The 24271-nt window shown below is 38.7% G+C and overlaps 2 protein-coding genes across 12 annotated transcripts in view; both read right to left on the bottom strand.

Annotated features, from left to right (window-relative positions):
• fah (fumarylacetoacetate hydrolase (fumarylacetoacetase)) overlaps nt 1-24271 on the bottom strand; it is a 119593-nt gene that overhangs the window by 24703 nt on the left and 70619 nt on the right. The gene's annotated exons all lie outside the window — the stretch shown is intronic.
• The window catches only part of arnt2 (aryl-hydrocarbon receptor nuclear translocator 2), a 63366-nt gene that overhangs the window by 24904 nt on the left and 14191 nt on the right, over nt 1-24271 (bottom strand). For 4 of the 10 annotated variants that reach the window (XM_069190457.1, XM_069190456.1, XM_015342944.2 and 1 more), the window contains exons 3-10: nt 21125-21172; nt 19593-19637; nt 18444-18494; nt 17873-18086; nt 16813-17026; nt 3504-3606; nt 1275-1340; nt 781-866 (exon numbers count right to left, since the gene is read on the bottom strand). In XM_069190457.1, coding sequence (XP_069046558.1) covers nt 781-866; nt 1275-1340; nt 3504-3606; nt 16813-17026; nt 17873-18086; nt 18444-18494; nt 19593-19637; nt 21125-21172 — 827 coding nt within the window. The remainder of the gene's footprint in view (nt 1-780; nt 867-1274; nt 1341-3503; nt 3607-16812; nt 17027-17872; nt 18087-18443; nt 18495-19592; nt 19638-21124; nt 21173-24271) is intronic. The other 6 variants (XM_069190461.1, XM_069190462.1, XM_015342951.2 and 3 more) reach the window with 3 other exon arrangements.

The following is a 24271-nucleotide window of genomic DNA, read 5'->3' as shown; positions in this document are numbered from 1 at the left end:
CATGACAGAGGGGACATTAAATTGCTTCTGTGGAAAATTACATAGAGCTCTTCTCTAAACAAAATGTCAGCAATAGTAAAATGTCAAAAGTTTCCATAGGATCTGTTTAGATGCACATGAAATTGTTACTTCCTTGAACGAATGCCCAAGACACCCACACAAAGCTATTTCTTTTTTGTTATTCATGCTCTAAAGCAAAAAGAAATGTTGCACAAGTCTAAACAAAGCTTGTAACACTTTCTAATGGAGATGCATTCATTAGCTGGAGATCGCATACCTGGAAACTGACCCAGCATTTGTCATCACATATGTAATGTATCCTAGGAGCCCTTGTACTCTCTTCCCCTTCCATCTGTATTCCTCCTGACTACCACTCTCTTCCTTTCCTGTTCTGCCAAGATCCTGTGCGTCATTCCTGACCATTCTCTCCTTTTCCCTTCAGTTTGCCTTCTTCCCTGCCTTTGTTTTAACCTCTCTGTCCCAGTATATTTCCAGTCCTACCCTATACACTCTCATGAACTCTCCTCTCCTTCTTCGCCAGACTGCTCTCCTCCAGGTCCCATTCATTCTTTTCTCGGTCTCAAAGGTTTATTTGTATTCTTACCCCTTTTTCAATCATATTTCTATATTACTGTATATTCTGTAGGTAATAAGGATGTCTGTTGAGCAAATAGTTTACTGCTGGTAAAAATGGACAAGAAAGATTTGTTTTAATTAAGGTAAAACAATCATCACTGGCCAATGGCAGAGATTAACAGCAGTGAAAAGTGCTGGAAATACCTGCAGGTGGCCAGGCTTTGATATAGCCGGTACAGTGCACCACAGAATACTGTGCTTCTCCTTCTTTTGAAGGTCCCAGGCCATTTCTACAAATAAAACAGATAAAACATTTTATTATCCAATTAGACAAACCTCATAAGAGGAAAAATACAAAACTTCCTGACTGGCAGTCTCCCCAAACTCAAACAAATGCCTTATAATGTCAGTAATTCAAACAAAAACACAAACAAATCTGTTTTCTGTTTAAAAGGCCTGATTTCAGTCCAGTGACTAACCGAAAAGGTTGAATTGTGTAAGAATGGGATGACAGCTAGAACAGACTGGTATAAAGGTGAGGATTTCAGGCTAATTCCTCTTTCCTTGCAAACAGAACACACTTGGACTTAGCTTACTGCCCACTGTGATGTTGTTCAGATTTTAACAAAAGTAGTTTTGTAACAGTTTGCATTTGTATAGCTGCCAGACAACAACAGAATGATTTCTATGAGTCTTACCTATATCTCTTCCTCATGTTAGACAGCCGGTTTAATGATATGTGGTCTAACGGAGCACTGCCGCACCTATAGTGAAAGGGGGAAAACAAACAAAAAGAATGTTTTTATTGCTGGTACTGCATTTCTGAAATCGTGGGACTGCCCTGAGCCTGCAGGGATAAGAGACACAATAATTATCCAAAAAGGCTTTGTTAGCGAGTTTGTTCTGGAATTAGCTTCTCCCCTGATGCTCTCAGACTACTCCAGTTGCTGTGCTCCATTTGGATTTCCTTCCCAAATTACAAGGAAATGATGTATCTGCGGACTTACTGCTTGGAATCATGGGGCACTCCCTGTGTTTAAAGAAAAACTCTGAAATCTCTCATGAAAGCAATATCATCTTCCAGGTAAATTCTATAGAAGAGGCTTAAACACATTTCGTTATCATTTTGTATTTTTCTAAACCAATTTTACCAGAAGCATCTATAGGGCTTAAAAACTTTAAAAGATAAAAGTTTTAAACATCCAGCTAAAATCTTAATACCCAGATAATTCTCCCCATCTACACAGTTGTACATTCAGAACTATAATAAGAACATTAGATCCTGTAAAAACATACTTTCCATGTAGATGTTTACAGTCATGTGTATTTTAGCACTCCACTTATGGGACAGCAAGCAGGTGACAGCTTTGCTGCATCAGTCACATTTTACATATTTATTTCATTTAAAATAATGTCACATGGAATACTTAAAGAGTTCAGATTCTGGGACAAACTACAATCTTCATTGCTTAGTAGGGCTGTTGAACGGATGTAGAAAAATATTTTCAATTGACAAACAATTTGATTCATTGATAACATAACTATCACCTTTCAATGATAATGATAATGTTGCTTTATTAGCCCTATACAATTTCTTAGGAATTCATCTTTTCACATACCCCAGCTTGCTCTCCATGAGACACAGTCACACAGACAGGGAGAGAAGCTTTGGGGTCAGAGCGCAGGGTCAGCCATTGTACAGCGCCCCTGGGGGTTAGTACCATGGGGTTAAGGGCCTTGCTCAGGGGCCCAACGGAGTAGGATTATTCTGCCAGCTACGGGATTTAAACCGGCAACCTTCCAGTCACAGGCACAGATCCTTAACCACAGAGCCACCGCTCTGCTCCGCTTTCATTGTTAAATATATGAGAAACTATATTACATTATTCTCTATTAAACCTCTATTCTCTAAATCAGTTCATTCAAAACTCATTAAAAACATTGAACAAACCTCTTAACCTAATATTTTGTTTTTAAATTTGAAAGTGCCAAATGTGTTTTGTCACCCCACAACCGCACAAAAGGGGCGAATGAGGAAGTGCAGGCAGACTCCTCCGACCGACCCACCTTCAACTCACTTGCCTTTTACACGTCACAGGCCTCATGGTCCCATGCTGCAGCTTCAGCTCTGATTGGAGGAGAGGCACGTTGCTCACCGATAGCATCTCAAGCCTCCGTGTGCCACTAAGGCCGCAGGGGGCACTCTGCCACAGAGAGCCAAGAGAGCTTTGGTCCACGATTACCACCCTACCCTCAGCGGACCTCAGTCAGTGTGCCATTGGGGAATCCTGGTCACGAGTCGGCTAGTGCCATGGCCCAGGCCTGAGACTGTGGTCATAGGGCTCAGCCTATGCTTGGACAACTGGTTAAGCTACTCTGGAGATCCAGCATCAACAGTGTAAGAAGTGAAAAAAACACTACTGGGGTTTTAGAAGTGGGATTCTTTTTGTATTCTAACCACGTTCAAAGCAATCAGCTGAAATTGTGACAAATGTGAACAGCCAGCTCATACAGGTAAAGAACTGTTATAGAGCAGTTCAGCCTGGTTACCCCAGAGGAGGAATGAGCTGCTTTCAAATCAAGAAGTGATGTTTCCATCCAAACGTCTTCACCTTTTGTGTATTTGTGTTTTTAAGACAGGTTTTCGGTCTAATCAATAGACTAAAATAGAATAAAAATAGTTTTCTTAACAGTTAAATTCTAGCTGCTAAAGGTGAGCTCTGCGAATTATGTTTCTTAACACTCGGCCTTTCCATTTAACAACTGGGAGGAAAGCCATACCCTGTATTACTTGTGCCTCCTAAATAGAAAAGAGGGAATTTCCACTTCCCATGTCTCACTATATAGAGTACATCAGCAGTATGGAGATGCATGTATAAAGCAGTAGCCCTTGAGCATGTACAGTATGCGCGCACTCGTATTTATACCTCATTCTGCAAATAAAAGACCTTCTGGATCCCATGCACATCCTCATGGAGGACTGCTGACCTTCCTTCTTCACAGTACCAGTCTTCAGATCCAGGATTCGCCCTGTGTGGGAAGAGAAAGAAAACTTGTGGTTCTTTCTTTCTGTTCAAGTTGTTATTGTTCTTTTTAGTCCCTGTTTCACAGAAAACCCTTGAAGTAATGTTGCTCAGGACACAGCAGCAGCAGGAAATCCACAAATTCCACTGAGACACACCACAGATTTTAAGACTTCATGAATTACCTTAACTTCACCACCCTCCCCAATGACGATCTTTCCTAGTCCATGCACACTTGCACCCATGTTCTTCCCAAATCCAACTGCACATCATCTTGAATAATTTATATTAAACATCCTGAAGCAATCCAAGTGAAATACCTAGCTCATAAGTACAGAAACATCAGTGCATGTCTTTATCCCACTGGCAGGCTCAATTACATAGCTCTAAAAGAGCCACAGCCAGCACAATTATTATTAATAACTAAATCAGTCAAAAATCATTAATAACAGCACATCCTTAACGTCATGGTATTTTGTAAATGTTATAGAATAAATTTTGCCACAATGAAAAATGCATCCCTATAAGTTAATGCAGAAGAGCCTATTTTTAACATTTTTCATATCTGCAACTGATAGAATAAACTAAAAACATTAGAAAATAAAATTATGATTAAAACAACTTTGTTATAATCAAATCAGTAAAGAAGTCACAAGCCTTCCAAATCTAATTCCACTAAATATGTTTCAATGACAATGGAATTTCCTTGGAATTTGTTACCTCCTGGGGGAATTCCAGATTATATGAAGTAGCGTCAGGATCCTTCAAAATGTACTTCTACATTCAACTCACAACAAATGGAATTTGTTCTTCTCCATAACATTTTAATTGTCTTCAAACATAAACTTGTTTACAAGGGATTAGACGGGGTCGGAAAACAAATGCCAAATGTTTCACGTTAAATACTGTAGCAAAGACTGAGAAGTAGTGAGGGCTGAGAATTTCAAAAGGAAAACACATCTAAAATGAGCCAAACCAGCGAAGCATAACAAAAAAAGATTATTTTCAACTGCTGGGAAAAATGTTTTCTATGACTAGGGCGACTGGAAAAAATCAGTTCACTTGTTCACTCATTTTCATACACTACAATATAGTCTTAGAGCATCATTCAGCTGCTTTCAACAAAAATTGAAAAATGTTGTTGAAAAAGTTTCTGAAACACTGTATATATACCCATAATGTACCCCAAATGTGAGAAAAACATGGTTTTAACGTGACTCTTATAAACAGCATCTTTTTGGGGAAATTAAACTCCCAGTGTGAAAGGATTTGAGTTGATTGAAATAATGGCTCCTGTACATATAGATTCTACAGCTCAAAATAGCTTCAAATGCTGTGCAACGGGAGTTGAACTGTCATGTCTAAATTTTTATGTTTAAAAGCCTGAATCATCTGCCCATTATCTCCTGAACTGCGTCACCTGTGTGCTGTAAATCAGAAGAAAATCTGGGATGAAAATGCAGGATATAATAGTAGCTGAAACAACATGGGTCTACTGTGTCCTGATGAAGTAATTAAGGAAGATATACATTACTCTACATTAGGCTGTATGAAAGTATCATAATAAACACATTCAGTTAGTTAACCAGACAGAGATGGAAGCTAAACGTTGTCAGATATTCCAAGCCCACTGCCAAATACTAGTTTGACAACAGACTCACCTGGCAGCATGAACCGTATAACAGTCTTTATGTAGAATGAAAAGCAGTGAAGGCTTAGAAAGAAAAGAGTAAACTGCCACATACTGTAGCTGAGGCAAAAGGTATAAAACATCACTATGCCACAAATTCATCAAGTCATTTCTTCATGAGCTTCCTCACAAACACATGCTCAGACTAAACCTTCAGTTTCATCTATACAATATTGTTGCCCCTGAAGACACAGTAATGAAGTTCCATTGTGACCCTACAGCACGCGTAAGGCGTCATGATGCCCAGTCTGTTAGACAAAGAGTTAAGTACCCTGAATACACTATTTGTTCTGAAACTTGTGTATTGTGTATCACCATCCCTGCCAAAAAGACATGTTCGGTAACAAGAGTACAAGAGTCTAAAGAACACTAATAAAATACACAAAGCTGTTCCATGATCACAAATTTACTGAAACATCTGAGTTTAAGTAATTAATCCTACCAAATGATTTAATAATGAGCAGATCTAAGCAAAACATGGATATATGCCAGTACATTGCAGGGCACACACAAGTATGCAGGGACAGATCAGAAATACCAATTACGCTTTAGCATGACTTGGGAAGGTAGGAGGGAACTTCAGCACTATGAGTGTTAAGTCCATATAAACAGACATAACAGGTAAACTCTACACAGAAAGTAGCCCTGTCCAGAATCAATCAGAGCTAGTAGTGCTAAAAGTCATGTCAATGTGCTGCTCAAAAAACAGCATTTTAATGCAGTCTATTTACATATAAGCAACATTCCGTAAGTTAAACCCAACATTCAGATTTGATAAGGCATTTGAAAACACCTATGACTATCCCAGAGGAAAATAAAGCCTGAACTGAAATTGGATTGAAATCGAAATGTTCAAGCAAACCACTTAAACGGGAAATCTTAAAGCACATATTAAGTAATACTGAGTGTATTCCAAATTTCCAAAGTTCCAAATGGTTTTAGGTTTACTTGTTCCTAGGCTATAGCATGTTGACTGCCAACACTTCCTCACATGAGAATGCAAGCAGCCTCAGGTGACCTCAAACAGTCCCAAGCTCCACATCCACAGATTACAGCAGCTTGAAAGCACTCTCTGTGATGGAAGCTTTAACCTCAAAGACCCCCCCCCACCCCCTCCACACAAAAGGAACAATCTTTTCCCGGACATTTGTTGCGCAACTCCAGCGATGTTTTTAAATGCATCAGTAGGGTGACTAACACTCGCACCAAATGGCACGTTTCAGAAACAAAAACAACCCCCCCCCAGAAAAAATATTTTCTTTAAAACCGCAAAGAAAAAGAATGTCCTGTAGGTGAGGTATGTATGCCATCACCAGTTAAGAGAAATGCTTTCCATGATTTGTTTGCACGATTTAATGAAACCCAGTAGGAGGATAATCTAAACTAAAGTGAATTTAATTTGTCCTTATACCACAGAAATTAGTCCCTATAAACATGCACACGAGAACATTGGACAGCAATGATGCTGGCTACCTCTATATCCTTGTTAAAGGGTCTAATCCCATATTTGATTCATGTCAGATGAGTAATGTTGTATTTTGAGCACACCAGCGTTTGGCCTCACTGGGTTCGTGCCTGGAGTGCCCAGACATATTCCTGAACTGCCCTGAAAAAGGCGGACACACCGCAGGACAGGATTACTTTGGAAGCAGTTCTACCGGGCTCCTACAGGTCCCAGCAGGAAGGAGGAGGGAAACACAAATACCCAGCGCTGGTGCTTCTCCTACTGACAGAGCAATCAGGAAAACCCTAGCGAGATTATTTTTCAATCAAAAATGGAAACGCAGATAAAGGTTTTTTTTTGGAAAAACAAAAGGAAATGAGCAAGGTTTGAAGAACAAGGAGGTCAAGACAATGACCGCATCAGACATAGTGTCCAAGTTAAATTCAGGCTGATGGTGGGTAATACCCTGAAGAATTAAGATTTTCTACTTGGCAAACAAGGTATCAGATAGCGGTTTTCCACATGTATTTTATAAAACCTGAACAAACATCTTCAGAAAATTGAAAGTCTGCAAATACACAGGGTCATAAAAGAGGGAAAAGGTGAAAAGGGCAAGATGAAGATGGATAAAAATAATTGTAATTTTAACGGTGTGAAGGCAGGTTACACATACCATACATACCACTGTCCTCAGAACAACCCCAGCTGCAAGTCTGCTGTTCTAGCATAAAGCCTGGGGCCACACAACAGACTTGCTGCTTGACCTACTACAGTCCAGCTTCCACTCATCATGCCCGACAGAAACTGCTCTCCTCTTCATTACCAATTCTCTTCACTCAGCTTGTGCTGCCTTCTTCTTTGCTGAATTTATCTCTCTGCTTCCTCTTACACTGATGGATACTTTATTCTCCTGTCAACAATGACCTGGAAATGTCTGGCACTTCTCACACCCAATTCCCCTCCTATTGCACTGATCACACACCACATCTGGTAAAGCTGGCTTAACTGTGCAGTACTGTGCCCCAAGGCTCTGTTTTGGGTCCTGTGCTGCTTTCTGCCATGCCATCTTTCCCAATTTCTCCTCTCTTTCTCTCACTGATTTTCATATCACCTTCTGTATCTGATTTTCTCATGGTCATCTTCTCCTAGATGCACTCCATGAATCTTAAATTCAACCTCTATATTCTGACTTTCTTCATCCTTTCTTCCTCCTCTTTTCACCCTATTTAATTTCTTTTTGACTCTACCAACCACCCCCTCCTCTTCTGCCAAGACCCTTGGTGTGTCGCTTGACCTCTCCCTCTCCTAATATAAACACCTTTTCTTCTCTGCCATATTCTTGTCATTTCTTCACAGGAATCACTTTGCCACCTACTCTCTTGGCTACCCTTCCTGCCAACACTAATTCACTCTACTCGCCTGGAATGCTGCAGCTCAATTTGTGTTTTCTTTGCTAAGTTTTAAACCTTATCCAGAAGATTTTTAATTTTTAATATGGTAATATAGTTTTTTAGTACAGTTTAAATGTTAATTATAAACACTAAAGGAAATACAGATGTGTTTACTCTATTGCACTGTAGCCAAAATGTCTGCATAGCTTTCATTTTTATTCTTTCGTTGTTTGCACCTGTTGCTCTTCCAGCTAGTGTCTTATTAATGGAATAAAATTATATCATCTTATTGTCGCTGACTAATTGTACAATTGGTCATTGTACTTGTACATAATGTAAAAATCATATATGCTGTAAGATGCACCTGGATAATGATATTTAGTAAGATTTAGTAATTCAGCACTCAATCCACTAAGTGGGAATGAAAAAACATATCAGCATGCATTTCATCATTACATGTTTGATACAGTTATTCGCCTCATTATAGCCCAATCAAGAAAATCAGAAATGCTACTTAGAAATAAAAGTCATGTTTAAGTAGCATGAAATAATGTATAGAAAGACAAGCAGCCCCTTGTATACACATTGCTATTCTACCATCACAAATATGTTCACGTTTGCTGCTTAATCAGATTATTGCAGCAAAAGAGGTTTAATGCAATGTGTGCACCACTTTAAAACGGATTAAGAAGCATTCCTAACGTCTGGAATTCTCACAGAAAGGTGTTGTATTTAGCCAGCCTATTAAGATGCTGCATAATCCTATTTTCCAGCACTTACAACACATCACTGTAGTTTTCATATGAACAATATTAATCTTGGTAAATGCAAACATATCTTCTTTACAACACCCTCATCATGAAACATAGGAGAAGACCTACAGACACCTTCCAGATTCAATAAAAAAAAATCACTACCATACAGTAATCTCCAAAATTACTGGCACCATTGATAAAGATGAGCTACATAAAAATACAACAGAGTTGAGCTTTATTTTATGCTCAAAAATATAGAAAAACTATATTATTGTATTTTCATATAATTGCTCATAGAAAAAAGCTTTTGGGGAAGCACAGTGGTTCAGTGTTGAGCACTGCTGCCTTGTAGCACTAGGGTCTTGAGTTCCTGGGGTGCCAACTGTGTGGAGTTTGTATAATCCATCCACATTCAAGTGTGCTTCCTCCCACAGATCCAAAGATATACTGTTAGGTTAATTGGCTCCTGCAAATTGGCACTGGTGTGAATATGCGTGTGGATATGTTTGTATGTGCCCTGTGATGAACTGGAATCTCATCCAGGGTATATTCTGCTTTGTACATGTTGCTTGTTGGGCTAGGCTCCAGAGTCCCCAGTGACCCTGTCGTGGATCAAGAGGTTAGATCATGGATGGATGGAAACAGGTGTATGTTAAAAATTCAGTTTATCGGTTGTGAGTTGCAGCTATATTACTAGGGCATTTACCGAAAGGAGTAGGGATGCTAACCCAGTGCCCTGGCCAAATTTTCCCCTGGCCTTTATTAATCGTGCCCTCCTAATAATCTATGAATTGGCTTCATTACTCTGTTCCCCTCCCCACTGATGTGTGGTGAAGGTACTGGTGCATTTTGGCTGCCATTGCATCATCCAGGTGGGTGCTACACATTGGTGGTGGTGGAGAGGGGAGGCCCTATAATCTGTAAAGCACTTTGAGTGGAGTAGCCAGAAAAGTGCTATATGTGAGAAACTATTATTATTTCTCTGAATGATAGAGGTGTCAAAATCATAAGCACCCCTGATATTATAAATAACATTTATATTACAAATTACAAATACAAACACACAAATTTAAATCTACATTAACACAACTTTTTATGTTCCTCTTAGTTTTAAGGAAGAATATTGTGGCTTTCCACGGCTTCTTGTTTCATTCGGGCATGCAATCCCTTTCTCATCCACCACCATCCATAGGGAAAGGCAAAGAACTCACAAATGAAGAGACAAATGGTTGCTGACCTTCATAAATAAGCCAAAGGACACAAAAAAAACTCAACTTGACATTTAAAAGCACTGGAACAGTGGTAAACCTGCTTGGTAGACGACACAAGTGTATCTTGCCCCCATGCACAGTGAGGAGGTTGGTTTGGGAGGCAGAGAAAAATCAGAGGACCAGAGGTAGAGAATTTTAGAACTTGGTTTCATCTTAGGGTCAGCAGGTCTCTAAATCTATAAATAAGCACCACCAATTGGAAGGGCTACTAGAAAAAAAAACTTTACAGACAGCAACCAACAAATAAGCACCTGGCTCTTGCTAAACAGTACCTGGATTTGAACCAGGTGCTATGGCCAAAGGGAAAAAAATAAAGCCATGAAAAGCAGTAGTGGGTTTGACATCAAAAGAAGGGTGCATATACAGAAAAGAACACCATACATATTGTAAAATATATTGGCAGATCTTTGATGTGATTGGGCTGTTTTGCTTCCATTAGTTAGCCAAAGGCCTGGGTGAGTCTCCCAGGAGGCTTAAATTTGGCTGCAAGTGGATCTTCCAGCAAGATAATGACCACAACACATCATCCACAAAATTACCGGATTTTGTGGATGATCCATTCACAAAGAAATGATTACACGACCACACAATTATCGTTTTTCAATGATCATCTCAGTCTATGGACTCAAATCTAATTTAAACAAGCCTGTGGTTTGATTTGAAACGGGAAGGCCATAAATGCAGAATGAAGGATATCAAGGATCTGGAAAGATTCTGTAGGGAGTAATGGTAGAAGATCCTTCCCAAATTTCTTTTCTATCAATCCTAAAACTTTATAGAAAAAGGCTCAGTGCAGTTATTCTTGCAAGGGGAGGATACATAGAGTATTCGAAAAAATGGGGCCAATAATTCAGACACAGTTTTTATGAAAGTTTTACAAGTCAGGAAATTTTGATTAATTACATTGTATATTTAATATTTCCAAAAATGATAAATGACAGTATAACTAATTCCATGCTGCATATTTTCTCTTTATCAAGGGTTCCTATAGTATAAACTACTGTATAATCAGTAGTGCACAAATTAAGTAGGCCACCAAATATAGATTAATTTTCTAAAGCTAAATGTCTTTGAGATACTTGAAAACCATTTGTGAACCAATGCAGTTAACTAATTTTCCTAAAGCAATACAATTTTGTGTCTGTGCTTCAGCTTAATGCAGAGCTATTTTATATTTATGTATACATAATTTTATGAATGAAGTCATTTATCAAGCCTGTCTACAGGATCAGTGACTAAGCAAGTATAATCAAGGATGACTAACATTTGGAATGGATGCAAATTCAAAATATGATTAGATAAGATAAGATAGACAATAATATTTTATTGATGATTAAGACTACACTGAACGGATTTCTTATTATATCTGTGAAATGCTGTAATTATTTGAGGGAGAACACATGAATAAAAAAAGACAACACAGATGTCTCCAGTACAACAGATCGAAGCCTTTTGTGTGTCTGCTACATAAAAAGCAGAAACAATCAAGGGAAGGAGGCTATTATTGCCAAGCAGAAATCTTCCCGAAATTGAATGTTTTTATCACTGAACTGTGCTCTAGCAGTTTTACAGGATCCCAATCACACCTTCAATCTCAGTTAGATGAAGAGCGATATGTTGCAAAATTTACAAATTATGGTTGCAGGCTACAAAAGAAACTGAAATTATCTTGTATGTTATTAATAAAAAAAAACACTTAAATTAAAACTAGGATTGCACTCAACTTGTTCAGAGACATAAAAAGACTTAACGAAAACAGATAAGTTGTTTTGCTTTGCAGCAAACATCTTCAGAAACATGTAACGCATAGAAAAGCTATGCGGCTATAACTGCCCTGGAGGAATGGGAGGAATCTGAGGCAAAGAGAAAAACAGCAGTCACTAACAGGAATGACGTGACAGAAAAGAAAATGAGACGGGGGGAACATAAAGAAAGGGCTGGTTTAATCTGGATTGTAAAAAAAAAAAGTCAGTAGGTTTTTGAAAAACCTGATCATTAAAGCCACGCACGTATCAATATTTTATCTGGACATTCCTCAAGCATGGATATTGAAAGATGATGAAGTCATGCCATTTTTTGTTTGTGCTGATTTTCTGATGTATCAAATTTAATTACCTAAAGTTTATCCTTAGCAATGCCAGACATTATATTGAAATGTTCCATGTAATAAAGCAGAAAGTCAAGAACGTACATTCCTGTAAAGTCAACAGATGACTAAATGAGGGAGATGAGCACAATAGCCTCTTCTTGTTTATTATCCTTCGCATGCTCTTATGATGTAACCCTATTTCTGGAACAAAAAGCAAACATATATACTCCTTTCCAAAGGCACTGGTAAAATTTATAAACACAAATATCTGGTCAACTGCTGAAAGGTGACTCACAGAAAGTCAGTGACGCAACAGGACCAGAATTAGAAAACTATTATCACGGCCTTTACCTTAATAGCAGGCCTATGAAACATGTACTATAGCATGTAGCATGTAACATATCAATGCGGCTTGAAATTAAATAATACGGGTACACAAAACGTGCCTTCTCATTTCCTTGATAGTCATGTGTATTTGTCCTAGTTGGGTGAATAATTTCTCAACAAAATGCATCTGTCAGTTTTATAATTTTTTCCTTCACAGACATGCATTTCATGTAATTAAAATGTCAAACATCAGAAAATCCTAGGCAGGGAAATTGGGTTACCAGAGAAACTAAGTCACGAAGTATTCCCAGGGAATCCAGACCTGATCCAAGTACAGGTTTACCTTGCTTACCGCAGTGCTTATGTCCATTGAAACCCCTGCAGTTGGCAAAACAGTGGTTGGCACCTAGCAAGTACAATAATCACTTGCCAACCACGAGTTAACCAATCTCACATTTGAGTACCCACAATTGTATTTCTGTATTACTGACCCATTATACTTAAGTATGTAAGTATGAACCGTTTTACTTTTAGATATCCTCATTACCCCACATGTGTATATTTCCTTTAAGTGTTGCATGTTGCATATATGCAGATGCAGCCATTCAAAGTGCAGCGCACGTAGGGGAGGTAATTGGGTACGGCCTCGCGCATCGTGACTCGCGTTGACGCAAAATATCGCGGTACGTGATTGGTTGACCGACAGGGGCTCTCGTGGTGCTTGGTCGGTCGTAGAAAGATTTAAATGTCTTTGACCGCTTTGAGCTGTCGCCGTCAAAGTCTTTAAAGAAGATATTACTAATAGTCAATACTTTACTAAATATTAAATACTAAAACAGGCACAGTAAAGACATTAAATATACATATACATACTGTATACAATTTGCATACAGCAATATGTTTATGTTCCTAAATCAATCTCTTTTATGAGCATGTGAAAGGCATGGTGAATCTGAGATTCTCAAAAATTAATGTACTTTGCATGATTGGAAACAAATGCGTGATTGTGAAACGCTGTGGTGCTACTTTTACAAAGACGGTCAATGAAAAAAACAATGTGGACCAGGGCAATACTTTGAGTTTACAGCTTGTCCAAGGTCTTTCATTATTAGTACTATTAGTAATAACTTCGTTAAAGACTTTGATGGCGACAGCTCAAACATGAGAGGTTGAGCTTTATTAGCTCCACCTTGCAGAAATTCAGGATTCTATTATTTTACTTGCGGTAATATACGAGAATTTATGGTAACTTGCGGTAGACTACGTAAAGCGCACCGCAAAATAATATGGTATCGCCCACTTGTTTTGAATGGCTGCATCTGTAGTAGAGTACTACATTTCACACTGACAGCTCCTTGTACCATGCAGTGATTGTGACTAAAATCTAGTTATACTATTTTTCTCTATATATACACACACACAATAATAATAATTCCTTCCACTTATATAGCGCTTTTCTCGACACTCCACTAAAAGCACTTTACAGGTAATGGGGACTCCACTCCATCACTACCAATGTACAGCATCCAACTGGTACACTCACTACATATCAGTGGGGAGGAGAACATAGCAATGAAGCCAATTAAGAGATGAGGATTATTAGGTTGCCATGATTGGTAAAGGCCAATGGGAAATTTGGCCAGGATACCGGGGGTTACATCCCTACTCTTTTCGAGAAACACCCTGGGATTTTTAATCGGAACAGAGAGTCAGGATCTCGTTTTACGTCTCATCCTAAGGACGGTGTCTATTTTACAGTATAGTATCCCCATCACTATACGATCGGGATTATGACCCACAGAGACCGTAGGGTGAGCTCCCCCTACTGACCCCCCAAACACCTCAGCAACCTTAGTTTTTCCCAGGAGGTCTCCCATCCAGGTACTGTCCAGCTTCAGTGGGTTGCCAGTTGTGTGTTGCAGGGTGATATGACTCCTAGCTTTAAACACTAGTTAAATAAGCAATTTAACTTATGCCATGGGTATAAGCATTTGAGAAAGGGTGAAGAATCTGGTTTTGTAAGAGTGAAGGATCAGTGATGTCTTTAGATAATAAAATAAAAGTTCTTCATAAGTTGAGAAGGTCAAAACAATAGTGCTCTTGCTAAATTACTCTGTGTTAATGAATCAACAACTTGCATGATAAAGAACAATAAAGCTGTTATCAGAGTGTTGCCAGTAGTGCGTCTTTACTTAAAGTTTCAAAAACTGTACTGTATAGTATGACATGACCCAAACACTGATAAACATGCATACAATATATACTAAAGCTAAGAGAATTTACAAGCATCATTTGAAAGATCAGGAGTGCTTTGTTAACTTTAAAAATTGCTATTCCACATAAAGTTTCCTGCCGAACTGTCTAAAAAGGCTATTTGCCTGATAACTGATACCTCAAAACTGGGCTATTTTTTAGCATATGGAATTAGGATTTGTTATGATCTATTATATTTCAGTTTACTCTGGGATTTTTGTGTTAAATATCTGGAGGTGAAAAGAACTTAAGACATTTCATAGGTTCACTTGTGACTTCAGTTCCTCAAAACCTATTTTCCCACCAAGTCTTAAGTTCACAAACTAAGAATTTACCTACTGGGAGAATGTTCAGGAATGACTGGCAAGAGATTGCTATGAATGGAAAATAGGGGGTAAGGATTCCATGGTCCATGTTACAGTCATCAATGTCTAACTTGAGGATTTCTCCCTTAAACATAACAAATGGAGTACTATCAATTATAAACTAAATCCATAAATAGTTGTAATATTTTGCACCATAGATCAAAAATAGTAAAATCATTGAATGTACTTAAAAGAGCACCAAAATCACGTGAAGAAGCTAATGTGAAAAGCACACAACTGAACACCCCAGCTGGGTGGAGAGACGGTGGTGTGTGATGTCATCTTGTCTCCAACACCGAGTCACAAGCAGAACCATAGCCGAGCAAGGTTTTCTTGCAGTTGGGAAGACTGGTTTTCCATACAGAAATCATGTCCAAGTGAGGGTATTTCCTTACAAAGAACCAGCTACCATCTACCATCTGAGCTCGACAGGCCGAATAACCTCCTCCTTTTTGTAACCTCTCCGATGTTCTTACTGTATAAATCACTTACTTAAAAGTCTTAATAAAGGCAACATTAAGCCATGCACCAACTTGCTCTTAATTAAATTCACTGCCATTAAATCTGTTCCACATACTATACAGTACAGTTTTTGAAATTCAGAAAAGGAAAATTAGGTTTGCAAGATTTCATAATTTTGTGTTGCATTTTAACTTGTATCACAAACAGATGATGAAATATTAAATATATATCGATTTACTTGTGTGAAAAGTAGAATAGCCTTCAGGGGACTGCGGCTATATAAATAAAACAGCGTAATGCCCAGACATGGTTTGTTGTTTAATACCTGGAAGATGTCATAGCAATCTGATAAATCAGAGCTATCTAAGGCAGTCTTTAGTTGCATTTCGTTCTCATTAATTGAAGCTTCAAGATAACATGGATAAAAGTATGTGTTTAAGGCACCATCTGGTGGCGACAGCAGTAATCTCCCAAACATGCATTTTTTAAACCACTTCCTCTAGTACAGAGTTGGGGAGATGGAGACTCACCCAGCAAGGCGCAATACACCCTGAATGGGACACAAGCCAATTAACCTACCAGCAAGTCTTTAAAATGTGGGACAAAAATGCAGCACCCAGGGGAGATCTATGCACACACATAAACTCCACACAGATGGCACCCCAGAAGTTGAACCCAGATCTAATAGTCAGGTCTACAGTTCAAAAAGAAAAAAAAATCAGATAAAGCTTAAACACAAAGCTTTAATACCTTTTACAGGTTTAACAGTCATATCAATAATCTAACATAAGCAGGGGAGTACACAAACCATTGGTCAGTAGGGAGAATGCTACTGAGTGGTTTTTAAACAGGTGTTCAAATACTCCAGACACCAGGGGATGTGAGCCTTTGTCGAGAAGAAAATGTGAGACTGTCATATGCTGGTGAAAAAAAACTAGTGTACAGCATTAACATTCTGCTCAAATTGCTATATTGTTAAATGCTTATCTACATCTTCATATCTTCAAAGGTCAAAAAAGATATTTCAGTAGAAAATCACTTAGGCAACCGCCAAAATAGTAGGTTCAAAAATAGAAAATGTTGGTTTCTTTCACCTTACGCACACAAGGTAAAACAACGCACCTGTAACACAGAAATCACTGACAAGTGTGCGCGTCGCTTCCTACCTGTCATCGAGTTCTCAGAGGTGCTGAGCTGCTCCCTCAGCTTCTCCACGTCATCGGGGTGCACCTGCTCAAACAGTGTGCTTCCAAACCACTCCGACTGTGGGTGATTGAGGACCGGAGTCACAGAGTCCGAAACGTAGATCACTCTGCCTGTCTCCGCAGCAACCACGAACAGAAAGCCGTCTGCTGCCTCCAGGATCAGGTGTTTCAGCTCCTTTGAGGAAAAGGTTCGACAGAAGGTCAGTGTTGGAAAATAAAGAATATTTTGCAGAAGCCTGGGAAAATAAGACACAAGGGACGAGATCATGGGTTCCTCTTGAAAAGTAAAAAAAAAACAATTCAAGCTCCGCGCTCTTCAGCTCTGAGCTCCCTGTGGATAACAAAGCAGCACAAAGACACTGCAAACACTGTTGCTACAGTAATGGATATTGCAAGGGAGCTAGAACGTGGAGCAGGGTTAGGTGCTCTGGGTGGTTGTGGGTTGAAATCCCAGGTAAGACACTGCTGTTGTAGCCTTAGAAAAGGTACTTCATGCAAACTGCTCCAATAAACAGCCTCCTGTATAAATGAGTATTCTCTTGGTCATCACTGTAGATGAGAATTTGCTTCCAACAGTAATTATATGCACTTTTGTAGCACTTTTCATCCAAAAGGATGAAAGGACCCACTTTCACACACAACTGAAGTGCAGCATCAGTTGCACCACTATAAAGCAGATCACCTGAAGTTTACAGGGCTAAATATGTTTGACATTCCTTCATATATTTTCCATCTCACTGCTGCCACTAAGAATAAGGGAGAAAGGAGGAAACTAGATTTTAGGATAATGGAAGGTCTACTGGAGACCACATAGTCCACTCATTTTAAACTAAGCACATACACAGAAACATAAGATGTGAATCAAAGAGAATTTCTCTTTCCTAATTCCTTATCTATACTCCATTACAACAAACCTGTCTGTCACTATCAGTCACTGGCATTCCTGCCACATTATCTGCAGACACCGTGGCAGCTTATCTTCCCTCCAAGGACACTGCATTAGCCCCACACATCTGCCCACCTGCTCTGTTAGGAAGGAGGGCTTGTATGCGCCATCAGTGGAGGTGTTCCCCGTGCCCCTCATAGACTTCATGTGCGACACGGCCATGCGCAGAATGGTCAGCTTGTCCGGCTTGCGTGCCAGGGCACTGCAGGTGGGCACCATGTCCGACAGCTCCGTGATGTACTGAGTCATCTTATTCCGCCGGCGCCTTTCAATTTCGCTGTGGTTCTCTCTGGGCGTGCAACATGAAATTAAAAAATTAGCCTACAGACGAGGCACTGCATCACCATGGCATGACAGCCTCCAAAACGCAAAGAGAAACAGAATCCGCAAAACAAACAAAAAAACTAAGAAAGCAGCTGCATTTCATAAATCATTATCCGGGACTTACATTCAGGTTTAAAACAAAAAAAATTGCATTAATACCAGCGTTCGTAATCTAAGTTTGACATTAGTTAATCCCTACAGTGTTTCAGTGGCTCTCCAAGGTATAACTGTGGGTCATAAAACATTGTATCCCAGTGCTTGTCTCACTGACATCCCTCACCATCCCCCACAACACCACCAGTGCAGCAGCCCCTGGGTTTACCGTAAGGGGGGGCTGAATACCTCATCCATATGGCCAGGCTGTTCCTCAAACCTAGTGGGTTAAAGCCAGACATTATCAATAACTGCCTTAATTGCAATCACACTGTTGGGGTTGGTCTCTTAATCCTAATGATATCATTAAAGAGTGGCATATTCATTGTGCGGTGTCTCCAGAGTCACTCTGGCTCAATAACAATGACCTGCACAGAATACCTTCAGCAATGAAACAAAAAAATAATAGAAAGCAAAACTCGATTGCTAACTATACCTGTAACCACTCAACTTAAGCTATGCAGCTGGCTAGCTTATGAATTTATTCTGAAGAAGCAATGCAGGAGGAGTGAGGTCTGTGTTTACTGCTGGTGATGTTCCTTGGCTAGCCAGCACAGCTTTCAGCTTCGTATAAAACTACCACACGGGAGGAAAGTTTTAAAATAATTAGATTTATCCTGAATAACCCACCTGGACAGAGGATAAGAAAAAGATTCTGTTATTGATACTGTTCAAGGGTGGTGCAAAACAGAAGTAATGCAGTTGATATTGGGAGTCAGTTTATTTTTAAGCAACTCATTCCATAAAATCAAGGACTTCAAAATTACAGGGGGTAGCAAAATCGAGGAATCAGCAGTAGAAAATAATTCTCTAAACCTAGCAGCTTTTGTTCTGTCAGGAGTTGTGCAATTCACAATCGAAAGGTTACACACTGCTCACTATCTGGGCACAGTTACAGTGAACTGAATTAAGAGAACAGCATTATTACATGCCTGTGGACACACAATCACATTTATTTATCAGTGTGCCAATTCGGACAGCGTTGCAAAGCGTAATTACCAAACATCACATAAGAATGGTTTATGAACTGCCTTTACAAGTTGGTTATTTTTAAAAATGAAGTTATTATTATTTCAAAATCTGTATTTTATTCATGTGATAAACTTTGCAGCTGCATTAGTTTTCCATCAGAGTCTATGAGAAATTTGTTTTAATTAACTTCTGTGGAAGAAGGTAATAAAACCTTTAAGAAAAATACATTCCTTAAAAATGTATTGTTCTTTTAAAAATTATCTTCCATTTAAAAACATTAAAAAGCATTAAGCAGCACAGATAAAAAGAGATCAAATCCTCTGCAATCTGAGCAGATCAGTCCTACCTCGCAAACCTTTCCTTATCACCAGGAATCTGATCATCATCATACCTAGAAACAGAGCACAGCAGTGAGCACACAGAGAGTCTGGGATGACCAGTAACATTCAGAGCAAGCACTTCTGCAGTCATGGAATGAAAGCACACTGGACCAATGCATATAGAAAAGACAAGCAGGGATTTAATCACAACTGGTGACTCACTTTTTAACCAACATAAATCAATTTAAGTAAAGTATTTCTACTAGCATTTAGAATTTTAGAAGCATGCAGCTTTTAACATCCAGTATAAAACGTGGCTTTTTAAGAGAAATTACTCTTTATACTACAAAGGCCCTTTTCTATTGTACCTAGACACAAACAGTCATGAAACTACTCCACTGCCCCTCAGTTTTTAGCACATAGAAAAAGTCCTCAGCCCTTTTTACTCAGATGCAGTGGTCTAAACATACTGTCAGACAAAATTATATCCTCCTACATAAGTTGAGCTGGGACCATTTTATCTTTCCTACAAGACTATGAATTTCAGGAGAACCATTTATTTGCCTTAAACGGGTGCATGTGACTACAAAAGTAAATGATAAACAGAAAATTACAAACATCATTTAAAGTGGCTGTATCCTCCTTTGGGGTAATGGTGAAACACAGGTTTAGCTCTGATCATTGGACAGGAATCCAAATTTAACCCCAGGATGTACCTCTCAAAGCCCTAAAACCTCTCAAGGATAGACAGGGGACCTGTCAGCATTTACTATGTACTTTTGACCTCAGAGGAGAGCAACACTATGATAATACCAAAGATCCTACACTGATCAGATCACAACTGGGAACTGCCAGCAACAGGTAGCCTCCACAAGCAGAACAACAGGCAATACTCGTTTCAGACTGTGGACACACTGCAACTTAATGCAGAAACAAGGGGAAAAGTTACATTTGACGTAAATGTTATTTAACTGTTTTATTTTATAAAATATTTTAGATTGTTGGTTAAAAAACCTTAGCTTTTTATTTACAGGAATACGTCTACTTCTCTCTGTCCAGAAGAGGGCGCTGCATCCTCTTGAATATGCAACCCACAAAGGGGGAAACGCATATTTTTGTACAGACCAGAGTTATTTAAAAAAAATAATAAAAACAAGGGGATACAGATCCTTTAAAGACAAGAATGGATTTTAAAAAAAAATCCAAACATAAATCAGGACATGGAGAGATCGGCTTGGCATGCTGCAGGTAAATCACCCACTGTTTGCAGCTGATAAAACAAAAAATCATAAGAAATGGCAAACATGCATAAACAATATGACGGAAAATAAAGACAGGAATGCTTAGATGGTCTTGTTGGACGTTTCTCTGCATGAATTGTTTTCCTCTACAGAAAGTAGATACAGTGGAGCTACAAACAAAAATGATGAAGTGAAAATAATCACAGATCTAAGATCACGATCCTAGACTACAATTAGAAGCCACTTGAAACTATTAAATATCCATTTAAGTCTGTTTAATAATGCCTATTATCTTAACCACTTTTATTTATACTCACCTTGAAAATTTGCTTGGTCCCTCTCCATCCTCATCATCAAAGTCCATGCTATAAAGAAAGCACCATTAGCCACAATTCAAAACCTCAGGAGAGCGGCATCAGGTTAATGCTAATGCTGTAATCTCCAGTGAGTTATGCTAACATGTGCAGAATGTCCCTCATGCTGGTGGGAGAAGATCAAGATGAAAAACATCAAACCAAATTAAACAATGACTGTTTGCACAATACAGGCTTATGTTTTATTTGCACTGGAAATAGAATTTAAAACATTACATAAACAAAAGGTTTAATGCAGGTGCAGACAAACAATACAGACAAATAAGCATGAAGTGTATCTTAATCTGACCCTCAGCCAATAAAAGAATGATAGGTCTATAAACACACCAAAAAACACATGAAATTTAAACTGAAATAATATAAACAAGAAACACAAACAAAAGGTATCGGATCAGATACAAATACAGTCCTTAAAATCCCCAGAACTTAACATTTCCTTCCGGGACAACACAGTAAGGACTAATCCTTTAATCAAAGACATTGTGCTTCTCATATAATGAATCTACACACTAAGCCAGACCATCAGTCCAGAGAAGTGTGATCAGATGCTTTTCTGGATTTAAAAGAAATTAAATATACAATGACAGGTTAAAATTTGTCTTAGCATGACAAATTGTACTCACCGGACTTCCTTAAGATTAGCCATGAATCAGAATTCAAAAGTAGAAAAAACAGGGAAGTGTGGATAGGTGGGTAAAAATATGGAAGCACTACATTAATGGGGTGTTAGGTACATAATTCTATGAGGAATTAATGGAAGAAAGGTGCTGCCTCCTTCTTACAGATTCTCCTCCTTGACTGAGCTCATATCAGGCAACTGAGGTCATGATATATGGATAACAGAGTCATGTTTATTAACCACTGCGTGACCATGAGGGACACCCTCATTTACCCACGTAATTCCATTTTTTGTCCACTACCTTATTACCCAAGAACAGGTGGCACATTTTTACATGACTACTGTGGGAGTCTGCAACAAATTACTCAATCATGTTATTGAAGCCAACACCCCTACTCCTTTCAAGAAATGGAGTATTGAATCAAGTTACTATATCCAGTACTAAACAACCTAAATGGTTCTCTTATTTGTGACATTTCTTATGTTATTTTTCAGTGCAGTTGAAACATATACTATGGTTAAGAATAAATTCTTAGAGCTGGAGGAGAGATGACTAAAGAGATAATCTAGTTAGTGACATACAGAGAACTGTTGTCATTTTCTCTTTCTGTAATAAGAGCTGTGGAAATGACTTCTCATATCTGTTTGTTGGGAGATGTAGCAATGAAATAAATTAGCGGTTTGCTTTAGTACTTAGTTAACATGGTAGTTATCAGTCACAAAGTAGAAACAGCAAATGACAAAAAAAAAAGACAAGAAACAAAGCAAACAGGCATTATAACAACAAACCACTCCTTCAACATAAGGTAAGAAGTGCTGATGTTAAAAGTATAGAAATTGTCAAACACTGGCTTAATGCATCTTAATCCTTTGTCTCCCAAGAAGAGAGAACAGTGATGCTGATCTCATTGCACAAGACTGAAGAAATTAATTCATTCAACAAGACTGCCCTAATGCGTGGTATGAATACAAGTTTCAAAATATATTCACCAAGATGCCTGGGTACTTGGAGAAAAACAGGTTTAAAAGTAGTGATGGGCAAAGCTTTTCTTTACTCATTAAAACAATTCCCAAGGCAAATATTGCATCTGAAATACCCGAATATTTAGATGAGGTATTAAGAAGGTGGTGCTCTTATAAATGTGTGTGCCCTATGATGTACCGGCGTCCCATCCAGGACATACAATGCCTTGTGCCCACTGCTTGCCTGGATAAGATCCGACTTCCCTGCGACCTTGTACTGAATAAAGCTTTAAGTTTCTTAGTATATCATACATACATTTTCTAACTCTTTGGAGGTTAATTTTCCAGGCATCAAAACATTAACAAAAAAGACAAATATTAAAGATTTGTGGAGAAAAACAGAATTTGCTGTTGTAGTCTGATTGTGTCAGATCTCCACAGTTATTATTGATACTTTGCTGTGGGATTTGCCATCCTTTGAGACATTTAACCATGGTCCTGACTACTAGGTCATTAAAGATCATATGGCTTTTTCATAAAAAGTAGGGGTGTTAACCCCAGTATCCCAGCTTAACTGAACAATGCTTTTAGATTGCTTTATACCTTGATTAAACATCACACGACAAAGATTTATGGATTGGAATGAGTCCTTAAAAAAAAAAAACAAATTTCAACTATAACCTTAATAACACATCCAAGTCCTATTTGTCACAAATAATCTCCAGAAAACACAAGAGTAACGCAAGCATTTATTTACACCCCTGTAGTTAATATGTTGTAAAGCCTCCTCTAGCAGGGATTACACCAACAAGACTCCACTGTAATGTACTAGGGGTTCTTGACCATTCCTCCAGACTTGCTATACGTTCTTCAGATCCTTTCGTTTCCATTTACGGAGTGCTCTCAGGACTTCAAAGCACAAATGTCTGATTAAAGTGAAGTCTGAAGATTGAGAAGAGTGTCTGTCAAAAAATATTTATTTTTCCTGCACTGAACTATTTCTTTGTTGATCTGGACCAATGCTTTGAAGCATTCATGCTGAAATACCCAAAAATGGACAAGATTAGGTTTCTTAGCAGAGGGAAACAGATATTTATTCATAGACATCCACTGCACCTCTGAAGCACAGAATGTTACTGTCGATTTGGTTTTGGGGGTGTATATTTAACAGTAATAATAATAATAATAATAATAATAATAATAATAATAGCTTACACTTACATAGCACTTTTCTGGATACTCCACTCAAAGCGCTTTACAGGTAATGGGGACTCCCCTCCACAACCACCAATGTGGATGATGGATGATACGATGGCAGCCATAGTGTTCACCACACATCAGCTAGTGCGGAGGAGATGGGGATAATTGGGATGCCATGATTGGTAAGGGCCAATGGGAAATTTGGCCAGGATGTCAGGGTTACACCCCTACTCTTTTTAAGTTTTTAATTGACCACAGAGTCAGGACCTCGGTTTTATGTCTCATCCGAAAGACGGTGCTTGTTTACA

This window comes from Lepisosteus oculatus, chromosome 5, assembly GCF_040954835.1.
Source record: "Lepisosteus oculatus isolate fLepOcu1 chromosome 5, fLepOcu1.hap2, whole genome shotgun sequence".
Taxonomy (NCBI): domain Eukaryota; kingdom Metazoa; phylum Chordata; class Actinopteri; order Semionotiformes; family Lepisosteidae; genus Lepisosteus; species Lepisosteus oculatus.
Note: the sequence above shows the minus strand (reverse complement) of the source record. Positions and strands in the feature narration are given on the sequence as shown.